At 34.3% G+C, this 13,767-nt stretch overlaps 1 protein-coding gene across 3 annotated transcripts in view; it reads left to right on the top strand.

Moving 5' to 3' along the window:
- LOC150108868 (ubiquitin-protein ligase E3B) overlaps positions 1–13,767 on the top strand; it is a 552,093-nt gene that overhangs the window by 52,595 nt on the left and 485,731 nt on the right. For all 3 annotated transcript variants that reach the window (XM_090410488.1, XM_090410470.1, XM_090410479.1), the window contains exon 3: positions 6,919–7,021. In XM_090410488.1, coding sequence (XP_090266614.1) covers positions 6,919–7,021 — 103 coding nt within the window. The remainder of the gene's footprint in view (positions 1–6,918; positions 7,022–13,767) is intronic.

Raw genomic sequence — 13,767 nt, 5'->3', positions numbered from 1 at the left:
CATATCTCAAGTGTTATTTCTAGGGATGTGCCAAACCAGGATTTGGCTGAAGCATTGAATATTTAGTATGAAATTTGGCCAAAGCAACAACTATTTGGCAGAAGCACATTGAATTACATTTTATAAACATTTTTTTTTTGTAAAAAAATACTCATTAAAATTTAATGTAGTTTTTTAATGAATATATATTTCTTTGTTCTTAACACTTGCTTATAAAATTGAATTTGCAATGTTTAAAATTTAATTATGCTCTGGCTGAATATTCAGTACTTCAGCCTAATGGCAGAATGAAGGAAGATTAAAAAACATGTAATAATACTTAACTTAATCATCTAACCACATGAGGGATTGGTCAACTGGGTGATGGCCAAGTGGCTGCCGGACATCTGGGTGACAAAATAATAGATCAAATATGCAATTCTATTCTATTGATCTACTATCCGATAAATTTAAATAATATTTTTTTGAGAAACGAGTTAAAAGAACGGTATAAACATAAAATTTGAAAAATCTCGTATAATTAAGTTTATTTTTATTGTATAGAATTACAAAATTGTATAGAAGTTATACTGAAATTTCCCACGCAAAAAATGAGTCAGCTAGTTAATATTTTCATTTATATCATAATGATAATATTAATTTTTGGTCGTGAAAGTTATGCAATGTGGAGCCAAAGTGGGAATGAATGAATTATTTGTGAATGGCACATTTTTACTTTCTCCCCTCTTTTTGCTCAAATTTTTGTTATTTTGGTTAGAAAGGATGGAGGTCCTGTTTCTTATTGTTTACTACCTAATAAGACTCTTGGAAACATATAAAATTATTTTATATGATACATGAAATGTGGCCATTACTTGATCCCAAAAATATAAATGTTGATTATGAAATTGCCATTCATCAAGCTTTAAGTATAGTATTTCCACAAGCTAACATAAATGGTTGCTTTTTCATCTCGTACAAAATCTTCATAAGCATTTAGCTTCATGCAAACATATTTGCTTTAAATTCAAAAATGATCACTTTACTTGCTTTCATTCCAGAACAAGATATTATTTATGCTATCTCTGAACTTGAGAATCATTTATCCAATGAATTTGAACCAGTTTTAGAATGGACAGTCTAAGGAATAATAGAACCAGGGCTCTACCGATCTTTCCCTCAAACGTTTGGTCTGTGTACCAAAGAATAATAAATGGAAGACACTATTCACAAATGTACCACTAATTGAAACCCTTAATCTTCTCAAGTCACACTTTCCCCTGATATATTTGAACTATTTAAATTCGCTATACATGCAGGATATTTCACATGGAAAGGGAAAATATACAAACAATTAGATTGGATAGCTATGGGCTCCCTCCTTTCTCCCCCCCCCCCCCTTAGCCAACTTCTACATAGAACACCTGGAAAAACTTAGCTATCAATACAGCCACTCTCAAACCAACACTTTGGATACGTTATGTTGACAATGTGCTTGCTATTTGGCCACATGGCCCAGGCATATTCTTAGCACATTTAAATAGCCAACATCCAAAAATCCATTTTACAATGGAACTGGAAGCTAATAACTGTCTGCCCTTCCTGGATGCACTAATCGCACATCTTACAGATGGTTCCTTATCATGTAATGCATGTGTATTTTGAAAATGACTCCCATTTTTCCCATATAGGAAAGATATGTTGTACACTGTTATTGTTTACAGAGCTAGTTTAAGATCATGCACTCTTGAGTAATTATATTGAAGAAAATTATCATAATGATGTAAATCAGCATAAGCTAAATTGCCATCTGTGGCTGCAGTACTAGTCTTCACCTTTACCTCCAATACTATTTCTTTGACACTAAGAAATGTTAAATTTTATACTTTACTTAAAATAAAAAAAAATAAATAAAATTATGTATATGCGTGTGTGTGTAAAATAAATTGACTAAATATGAAATTAAATTTCTTGGTGTCATAAAATACCAGTATTGCAGCTGCTGATGATAGGATTTACATAATTTTATTATCATTTTCTTTAATATAATTACCCCAAAGTCCACCGATGATCTTAAACTAGTTCTGCAAATGATGCCAATATACAAGATGTCTTTATTATGCAAGAAAAGGACTGTGATTTTCAAAATGCACATGTATTCAATAACTGAAATACTTGATCTTATGAATTAGATCAGATAAAAAAAAAATATCACACCTGGATGGGTGTCTAACTAAGCAGAACAGAAGAATAAATATTCTTAAATATTGTGCCCTTTCTCCTTAACTATTTTTAAATATTTGATTCTCCCTAATAACTATTTTAACAATAAATGGTTAGGATAGTTAACAGGAATAATAGGAATATGTAAATATCCAACTATGAATATGAGTTGGAACTATTATCCCTGTAAAAATTAATATTACATCAACAGAGCCTGTAGTATCTAAGTAAGAAAGAATATTAATAACTTTTATATGGACTAAAAATTTTCAGAATGCTAAATATAATCTAAATAATGCATAAAATATCTTTTTGTTTTTCATATATAGGAATGACATGGCAATAGAATTTCAAATTTTGAAATCCTATTGTGAAGAATTTTTCAGCGATTAATTTTATTATTATTATGCGACTCCTCCAGGGAGGCCAAAGACTCATCGAGGAAGAGTATGCCAACAGCATCGAATGATTGATTCCCTTCCAACTACTAACCGTGCTTAAAAAAGCCTAATCTTAATAAATATTGTTGTGTTAAACTTCCCATGATTTGGGAAATTTTAATTCTTATGCCTCTCACTGAACAACCAAGACTAGCCAACAGCATCTGGGACAGTCTTTATACAATGCAATTTCATTTTTTCCACTTATTGTTTCTTGAGTGTTTTAGTATATGTTAGTACAATTTTAACATCGTATTCCTGAATGTGTTCTCGATAGATGAAATACCGAGATGATTAAAGCTGCTGTTTAATTATATCTCTTTGAATAGTAGTTATTCCATTAAATTTTATGTCTGTTTACTTTAAAAGGCTACAAGTATGTGGAGGTCTCTTCCCAATTATCAGCTTTGATCCCCATAAGTAACCTTCTGTCCTAAAACTAGAGAAAAAAAAACAACCCTGCCACACCCCTTTCATAATAGCGATATGCTTAGAAAGCGAAAGCAATCCTGCAGAAATAGTCATAGGGCCTCTTGCATTGATTTAAGATTATCCAGGATTCTGTGCCATCTTATGACATTTTATAACACAGTGATGGCTGATCTGGATAAGGGTATGGGGTTTACAGTGATACTGCTGGACCTGGCTAAGGCCTTTGAAAGGATACCACATGGAAGTCTAATCCGTAAACTGCAACATATGGGAATGGATATAGGGTTGGTGAGATGGATAGGAGGGTGGTTGATGGAGAGATACCAGAGAGTAGTTTACTCAGGAGTAGAGTCGAAAAGACGGCCTGTGACTAGTGGTGTGCCGCAGGGTTCTGTTCTTGGACCACTGCTGTTTAATTTGTTCATTAATGATATAGGAAAGGATCTGAGAGGAACGGTTCATTTGTTCGCTGATGATGCAAAGTTGGGTATGGCAATAGTGAATGTAGAAGATGTCAAAATTTTGCAGGATGATTTGGATAGACTGGAGGTATTGGCTAAGGAGAATGGATGTCAATTTAATGTGACAAAATGAGGTTATGCATTTTGGGGTGAAAAGATTAGCAGCAGTATATCACATTGGTGGAACCGTACTCCAGGAGATCGATGAGGCCAGGGACTTGGGAGTGTTGGTGGATAGGGAGTTGAAGTTTAGGGGGCACATCGCAAAAGTGGCTAAATCAGCTCATTAAATCACTTGGATGCTGAAGAATACTTTGATGAGCAGAGATAAGCAAGTTATTGTTCCTCTGTATCAAGCCTCGATAAGACCCCATCTTGATTACTGTGCCCAGATATGGTCACCTAGGTTTCTTCTTGATGGGGAGGAGGTTGAGAGGATTCAGAGGCGAGTGACCAAGATGATAGCAGGTCTATGGAATGAACCTTATGAAAACAGGTTGAAGATTTGTTGGTTGCAGAAATTGGTTGATAAGCAGAAAAGGAGAAATATGATTGAGACATTCAAATTGCTGAAAGGTTTCTATAGGATTAATTCGGAGGATATTTTTGAGAACAGGACTGGTGGTGGGAGGACGTGGTCATCTATGGAAGCTGGGCAAGAGTGTGGTTAGTAAGGGTGTTAGAGCTGGGGTTTTTACTTTTAGAGTGGTGAATGAGTGGAATAAACTGCCAGTCTGTTGTGGGTACTGTGTGAATGTCGAATAGTTGTGATGGACATGATGTTTAGGGCTTCCCTCAATGAGTCTAAGGACTTCTTGGAGTCGCCCGTAATTATAATAATCTTTCTTGCAGTGATGCAGGAATTCATGCTCAACACTGTTAAAAATTTTATTGAAATCTACTCAGTCAGATGTATATATGTAGTAATCTTACTACTTACAAAAGCAGATGAGATTTGGGAGCAAGAAAATTTATTCCTAGAACATTAATAAATCTGACCTAGTAATAGCATTCTGAATGTCCATCTTCATGCAGAAACAAATAATTTTCATAAGTATTTTATAACAATGATAGCAAAGCAATATGCAGATAGATTCTCAAACTATTTCATTCTCTCCATTTTTGGTAATGAAAGCTATACAGATGTTAACAAATTCTACTGGTACAAATTCTGAAGTGAAAAATGAATTAAATTTTAAACCAAAATAGGAAAAACAATGCCTATTTAAACAAGGTTTATTTGATGTAATTTGTTTACATGCCATTGTGACTTTTTCAGAAGATACCAGCCTTTCTGGTAAAAATGCAGAGATGTTCAACACTGTTCTAGCTATCACTTTTGTGCACTGCTAACTGAAAAACATAATTAAGAGTTTCCATATACCATATAAATAGCCTTGCAAAGAAGTACGAGGTGCGATTAATCGTATTTGTACATCTTTTAACTAATGCATGCGTAAACCTCAAGCCTATAGAGCTGTTGGCTATTGCAAAAACAATAGAGATGTAAACTTTGTCATAAAAATGTGTGATCGAAATTTGGAACGGCATGTTAATATCAAATTTTGTGTAAAAATTGGCAAAAACTGCTACTGAAATGTTGGAGCTGTTGAAAGTGGCATATGGTGTGGATGCTCTGAAAAAGTCAAGTATCTTTGAGTTGTAAGAGATTCAAAGGTTGTTGAGAAGATGTGAATGATGACCCCCAGAAGTGGGCAGTCAAAAACAAAAATGATGGGCACAAATGTGAACAGAGCGCAATATCTGGTATGGTCTGACAGACGAATCAGTATGCGATTAATGGCTGATGAATTACAAATGAATCAAGAAACAGCAGGGTAATTTTAACTGAAGAATTAAGTGAAAGATTTCTGCGAAGTTTGTGCCTCAAATCTTGACGGATAAACAGAAGCAGTGGCAGCTTTAAGTTGAGACTGATCTTTCTGCAAATAAGCACATAATTACAATGTGACAACCTGGTGCTTCCAGTATGATCCTGAAGCAAAATACCAGAGCATGCAGTGGCAAACTATGGGTTTTCCACTTCCGAAAAAAAGCATGCATGTCAGAGACAAAGCTATTTAGAGGTGCTGAAAAGATTAAGAGATCCTGTTCAGAGAAAAAGACCTGAATTGTGGCCTGAAAAGTGAATCATCCATCACAACAATGTGCCAAGCCATAGTGCACTCATTGTGAGAGAGTTTCTGGCCAAAAAAATCGATTTTCCGAATTAGGTCATCCTGCTTATCCACCAGACTTAGCTCCTTGTGGTTTCTGGCTTTTTCTGAAATAAAAGACTGCGTTAAAAGGACAAAGATTTTCTGACATCGCTGATATCCACTGCTAATATCTTGAGTTCTGTTATTGCTAATAAAGGAACTCGAGCATTCCGGAAAATGGGTTCCAGGCTTGTTTCCAAAAATGGAAACGCCGTCTAAACCAGTGTATAAATGCACAAGTGGATACTTCGAAGGCGACAGTAGCCACTAATGTATCGTTCCAAACATAGGTTTTTTACAGGTGCATTTCTGGGAATTAAATTATCACATCTCATATAGTCTATTGGTCCTTCTGTCATGTTTTAATTCCAGCTCAATATTCATCTTTTTAGTGAGAGCAGCACTGAGAATACCATTGTGTTGATTAGCACTGGTCACTTTTTAATCCCAAACTTGGGATGTTGTCATAATTTTCTTAGAAATAATCTATGCATTCTAGTCCCAGTAAAACTAATTTCTTCCTTGCCCATTCACCTATCAAACGAAGTTTAAATCATTTATTTTGGAAGACTGAACCTTTCTGGCCAAGTTTTGGCTGATACTTATGCATTGTTTGAATTCAAAGACAATTAAAAATGCTGAAATGTTTGATCAAATGATTTGTTTCTAACCCACCTCTCAGATCATGTATCAGAAATGTCTTGAACACTGTTTCTTGCTTGATACTTTGGAGTTATTTATTTCATTTTACTTTACATAAGTATCTAATTTCTTCCTTATCCATGTGGTATGCTAATTCTTTTACATATTTCCATTTTCAAATAGCAAAATATTGCTTATTAATGGTTTTCTGTTGACAGCTGTTAGTCGGTTTAGTTTACTCATTTACAGACAGGTAACACATGTAAAATGAATCAGTTTTATGTTTAATGCTTTTTGAATGAAAAATAGTAATACCATGCAAAACAATTAAGATTAATTAACATATGAAAATACGTTTTTTTTTTTTCATTATTGGCTGTTGTTGTGCTGCTTAATTTTTAGTATTGAATATCAGAGCCCTTAGTTTTTATTAAATTCTACAAATGCATCAGTGGATAATAATTTGAATAAACAACCCTTTATCATTATTAAATAATACTCTTTTCTCCCCCTAACTTTAAGTCCCACATAAGAGGATTTTTAACCAGACAAAGGCTGAAACGGGATATCCGAAAAGAATTTGACGAGACCTTCAAAGATTATGAAGAAAAATTACTTTCTCCTGGTAAGATGATTTTACATAATTGTAGATACCAATTTTCTGTAATAAAGCAAGTGACTAAGCTTTTGTTTTTATTGTACTCTCTCTCTTATCATATATTAATTTAATAGTTTGAATTTATTAACTATAAAAATGCATTTTGTTGAATATATTAAATGAAAATAATTTGGTTACTAGAGAAACCTGGTCTTTAATACTGCATAGAACAGTGAAGGCTTAGTCATCAGAGAAGATTTTTATATATATTTATTTATTTTTAATGTCAAATCCACATACAGAAGGATGTTTGTCATGTGGAGCAAGTAGTTGAGGAAGAACTCTGTTGATACATTTCTGTTATGGTTGAAGATTGTAATCTTTGGAGAAGGTAGAATGAGTGAGACTATTCTAGAGGACAGAGGTAGATGAATGAACGAGGAGGAAAAGGTGATTTGATGAGCTTCAAGGATTTTTCAAGCTGGATTGTAAATCACACATTTTATGTATTGGCTGCTTGTGTTCTTGGTCTGGGAAGAAAGTGGAGGAAAGGTGTGATCATTTCAGCAGAACTTTGTTCATGAAAATATCTATAGAAAAGACATAAAGCAGAAACTAAATATCTGTGTGAGAGAAAAGGAATATCTTCAATTAATTTGATCTGGATAACATCAAGCATTCTTTAGAGATGTTTTTGGGCACTACCACCCCAAATGCGTGAGCAGTATTCTGAAGTTGGGCAGATGTGGGATTTATATAGTGTCACCATTGTGTAGGCAATTTTGGAGGCTGAAGAAGCTGTTGAGATGTGGGTACTGTTAAAGGCTACAGCTGACACTCATTCTAAGAAATATGATCATGCTTAGAGATAAGGTTCTTAACATGAATAAGAGTAAGAAGTGTGCACTCTTGCAAGAAATAAGGTAGGATTGTGTTTTGGTAACACTGAAGTTCACAAAGTTTTTACCAAGTAGAAAATAGTTTGAAGCATTGGTTATGGAAATTGACTCTTGAAATGACTGTGTGCTACAAGGCTTCTCAAATGAAGAGAAGAGGAATGGAGCATATTTTCATCATATCAGCAATGCTATAAATAAGCTGCTGTAAACTGGTTTTTCATCTCGTTGAAAGAATCAGATAGGCCCAAAGAACACGTAATTTAGATATGGCACACGGAATTCATAGTTTTAGTTGCTGTGCTCCATAATTTCAAAACAGCCACAGCTATGGATAGGATTTCGTGTGTGTGTGTGTGTGTGTGTGTGTGTGTGAGAGAGAGAGAGTTATATACAGGAGGAAGAGTGGGTAAAAGTAGAGCTCTGAGGTACTGCAGCATTACTGGAGAAATTTGAAGGGAGCAAGCAATCTGCAATGACATGTAGTTAGTGACCAGAAAGCTGGAGACATATTGCACAAGCAAGCAGACCATAAGATGGAATTTAGCATTGCTTTGATGCTAGGGTGCTTGGGCTGAAATTTTCTGTTAGTTTATCATGAGTAAATTGACTGCATAACCTTTCTTGTGTTGTGTCGGAAAATGTGATGAGTCATCTCCTTTTTCCGACCCAACATAGAGTTAGTTCAGAAGGAATGGATAAGGACATACTTATGCCTCCAAACAGAAAATGTGCTCATTAATGACCCAAGAACATGTGTATATCCAGATTAGTAAATTCTAAGCAATGTTAAAGTATCCCATAAACTAAATAGAGAAGGTTTGTTAAATCTATTAAGGTAGAAAATCATGTATAAATTCTAAAAAGACGTGTACAAGCTAATAATAGTTTTAGGCCATGTCAAAGATAGTTCGTGGCCACGGTATCCAATCGGCAGCCGCCGTACGTATGACGACATCACCAAGTGAGGGCGCTGTTTTGGAGTATATAGGTTTCGGTGGGGATTTGAATCTCTCCTTCTTCTCGTTTCGTCGGTACCTGGTTTCCTGTGCGGAAGGCTGTATAGCTGTGAAAAGCTTGCCGCCATGCATAGCAAGAATCTCCCCTTGCTATGTGTGCTACGTGGATCAAAGCTGCAGCTATAGTGCGTCCAGATTCCTAAGAAGAAAGAGCCGAAGAAGAAGATGAGTTAACGTCAGTATAACTCAGTGTAAGAGCGTTTCGTGTGGAACAAAGGAATAGTGAAGCCGCCATTAAAGAAAGTACAGTAAAGAGATCCGAATATCCAGATAAAGCAAGAACGGTAAGCAGAAATCTTTTTCATATTAATATCGGAGTAACCGTGGAGTAAGGAGAACTGGTCTTTAAGAACACAACCCATTTCCGTGAAGTGTTACAAGAACTGTCTGCAGTTTGGACATTTTGTCTATATCTAAGGAAAAGGCATTTTAGGCTTGAACCAAGTAGGAGACCGAGGCTACGAACTGTTTGTGTCTAAAGAATAATAATGTTATACTGTTAAAACCTAATTGAATGTTAACTAAAATTTTGGGGGAGGATTAAGTCTAAAATATAAGAAGCAGTATTGCCTCAAGAAATCTATGTCAGAGTTACTGAATTGACTTGTATATATATGTAATTAGCATGTGTGATAGTAGATTGGTTATTTAGTATATGTTGTCAGTCTGAGGATACTTATATATACATAAGTGAGGGAATTTGTGTCAGTATAGAGGATTACAGTGTAGAAATTTTGGATGTGTTAAATTAAGAAAAGGGAGGGAACCCAGACTCTTTTTTAATTTAAGGATTAACTAACTTGTGTCATTGTTTTGTGCTAAATAAACGTATTTCTTTATGTGTAATCAAATGAGTTTGTCATGCTTTCTGTGGATTGAATTACCGCTTGGAAAATTACGAACCGTGCAAAAAAGGGGAACCCACTAGTAATATAAGAAACGGACCACGACTGCATACTTCATGATCCCTGCATTTTCTTTCTAAGTAATCTTGGTTAGTGTATCAGAATTTAGTTGCCGGCTGGCACAGTGATTAAATAATATAAATTTGTCGGCAAATGAATTAACTGATAATAAGTAAAGTACAAAAAAATTAATGATAAAAAAGATAAAGTTTAAGATAGGACAAATAAGAGATAAGACGCCAATAAGACCAACGCCACCTAGATATAACACTTGCATTGATCCATGGATTTTTCCATAATGATAAGCATTTATTATTGCAAAGTTCTGGAGGTTACAACCATGTTGGAGTAATCACTTTAAATTAAAATAATTACTCAGTGTTGCATAATATTAAGTTTGCATATTAAGGTCACCATTTAGAATATGCATATATACAAACTAGAAGTGGAAGTGTTTTGGTTTTCAATGTTATTGGAGAGTATGTTACCTGATTGAGTCTATATAAAAGTTGGGTGTTTTTCTGACAGTGGGGGATAGTGGCAAACCCATAGCCATACCTTTTTTGTAGGCAAGTTATTTTGTCACAAAATAACTCATTAATATCAGCCCTCTTTATTCATGTAGTACATAGGCAAAGAGGGCTAATATTGAGTGGAAATTTGTCCTAAAAAAATGTCAGTGATTGAGACATTTATATAAAAAGGCTAGATACATCAAAAACTGACTAATAAATCATAGTTACTGAGGGTGGTGCTTTTAATTTTGCTTATGAAGTGTGGCCATATTTTTATGTTTGGTGGGGGATATGAACTACCAACCTCAATCCAATCCTTGTGTGCAAACCAAACTGACGTGTGAAGATAATAGAATTGGTAAGGTGCAGATGCCTGATGGATAAAAATTGATTAGAAACCCTGAAAGTTCTGCTTAATTATCTATAATTCAAAAGAAAGAAACAAATTAAAGCCAGACAAATAAATGGTAAACAAAATAGTAAAACTAGAAAGAAAATTAAGAATAGGAACATCGAACCTGTTGATACTTATAGGTAAAGTTGAGGAGTTGGATTTTATGATGGACAAGAAGTTAGTTGGTTTCAGTGAGACAAAATGGTAAAACATGGAAAAAGACTCTTAAAGAATTTTGTTTTGGAAAGGAGCTGATGACTAATAAAAAAAAAAAAAAAAAAAAAAAAAAAAAAGTTTTTTTATCATTTGTAAAGATGATACTTATAAAGTGTGAAATTAGTGATATGATAATGAGACTTATATTTGAATTTAATGGAAAACAGATTTCACTAATCCAGGTATGTGTTCATGATAAGATAGATATGTTGGAAAAGACATTATTTGAGGAGGACTTAGAAGGATTTATAGATAATGTAAATTGAAGAATGAGAAATTTAGAAATGGATTGGTAGGAACATCAGAAGATATGTGTGGAAAGACTCTCTGGTTTGAGAATGAAAAGAAGCATGGTGGTGGAATGAGAGGAATTAAGAGACAATTAAAACAAAATAAACGGAAAGGCATTTTTTGAAATTACAAAGATTAGGTCAGATGATTAATAAAATTCTTTTATGCCAAGAAAGCTCACTTGACTGTTTTTGATTTATAGTGTGGCATCTAAGGCCATGTATTATGTCTATAAATTATTTGTATTCTTTTGGCCAGTTTTTCTGGTTTGGAATGAAAAAAAGCATTTTCTGGGAGGAAAAATCTTGCCATCTCTATATCAGACTGGGATAAGAGAAGGGGTCATGCAAAGAAACTAGAGGGAAAAAAAAAAACTGGATTGAATTATTATGTAACACCTCCACAAAGAGCCCAAGGGAGGGCACCTACTCTACAACTGTCTCCACCACTCAATCCACCAACTACAACGAACTGCAACTACCACCACCACTGGTATTTTCACAAACAATCACAAACATCCATGCCGACAGGGGTATTTGAATCCTTGGTGTTTTGACTGGATAGTGGATACGCTAACCACTCAGCCAATCAGGCCATCGTTAACACATTATATAGATTAGTGAACGATAGAAGCAGTAAGGAACCAAATGTATTTAAATGAGATGACCACCAGAAGAGAAGTTAGGATGCTATAGTAGCATTATTTTAGCAATCTACTAAACAAAGATAAAAACAGTAATGAAATAAACTGAAATGCATATAAAGATCAGAAATATATAAAAATAGGTCTGGTAAAGGGTTTTCTAAAAAATAAAATAAAAAATTTTTAGAGAGTTTTTGAAGCATTGAATATGATAAAAAAAAAAAAAAAAAAAATTCACTTGGGATAGGTGATTTGCATGTTAACTTACATGTTCAGGATTGAAATTGTTATACGATATCTTTAGACTTATCTAGAGAAAATGATATCTGATGATTTAACCAAAAGGATGATTGTCCCATGATACAAAAGGGCCCAAGGAGGAAGTATATTAACTTCCTCCTTGGAAGTTAATATACTTCCAAGAGGAATAACATAGTCTGTGTTTCAAAGATTTATCTAAGGATAATGGTGACAAGAATAAAAGATTAAAGGAAGGTCTAAGAGGAAGAGTGATTTGTTTTTAGAAAAGAGAACTCAGCTTTTTTGTATTATTATAAGAGTAATGAAGGAGAGACACTGAGAATTTGGAAGATGCTTGTTTACGGCACTTCTGGATTTGGAAAAGCTATTGATAAGTTTCAGTGGATAAACGTTTTTGATAAAAATTAGTACAGGAAGAGAAATGGATGTGATCAAGAATATGTATGTTAAATGTGTGAAGGAAGACTAGTAATTGAGTGAATTAGCTTAATAATAGAATATGACATGGAAGTGTTTTATTTCTTTTGCTAGTCATTGTGGTGATGAACAGTGTCCTAGATATAGTTAATGACCAGAATGGAGAAACAGCTGTGTTTGCAGATAATGCAGTGATTTAGGCATGTTTAGAAGAAGACTGTATAAATGAAATGGTGCAACATAGAATGGATTATATATTGATACCAAGAAGACTGAGAGTATAGCTTTAAATTTGAAAGAAATCTACAAATTATTGGTTATTTTGTCCTCTTCAGGACATGGTTATCAAGTCCTGAAGAGGAGCAAAAATTTTAATATTTGGGAAGTGTACTTTCCTAATGATGGAAGTTTAAATCAGGTGATATCAAGCCTGGGGGGGGGGGGGCAAGCTTCTTTAATGGTCTACTCTGTGATATTTGAAGTCTTAGAAAAGTAAGATTTAAACGGAAGTTGTTTTCTTTTATTATTTTGTCCCTTTTATTTGTTGGTTGCTGGAATGCATGAAAAGAAAGAAAGCAGAAGAAAGGCTAGAAAATAGATGGAGAGACCAGATAAAAGATTTGGAAAATATTTAACTTCCTTCTCTCTCAGTTCCAGGTGTATATAGAGTTCCTTGTTCATATAAATCGGCCTACTATGGACAGACAGGAAGATCAGCTACCATCTACATGGAAAAACACACACACAAAAAATAAATCTACAGTTATGACTGGTCAGTTTCACCTTGCAGACTGTTCTTTGGATACAGATGACAGAATCAATTGGAAAAAGATCAGCATGCTCCATCACAGTAAATTTAACGACATTTGCTGTAAAATTAGAATTTGCTGTTTTTAAAAATCAGCCTAATTTTAATAAATGTGGTTGCATAAAACTTCCCAAAATAGAGGAAACACTAATACTTTGAGATCCCAGTTTACATCCTAGGCTGCCAACAGGTGTCCATACAAGGCACCCCACCTAGTCGGGACTGTAGTCTTTCATCTACACTTCACTTAATTTTGTGCTGCCTGTGTGTTTGTGCGTCTTACAGGTCTCATATTGTACATCACCTGACAATGTCTCTGTTAATAATGGAAGACGTATAGACCACATTAATAACTTTAATTAAATAAAGGTACAAATTTCATACTGAAAGTAACAGTACATTCTCAGT

Source organism: Typopeltis vanoorti, chromosome 2 (assembly GCF_054136105.1).
Source record: "Typopeltis vanoorti isolate ZY-2024b chromosome 2, IOZ_Tvanoo_1.0, whole genome shotgun sequence".
In the NCBI taxonomy this organism is placed as follows: domain Eukaryota; kingdom Metazoa; phylum Arthropoda; class Arachnida; order Uropygi; family Thelyphonidae; genus Typopeltis; species Typopeltis vanoorti.
The sequence above is the reverse complement of the archived record's forward strand: the minus strand, read 5'-3'. Positions and strand labels throughout refer to the sequence as shown.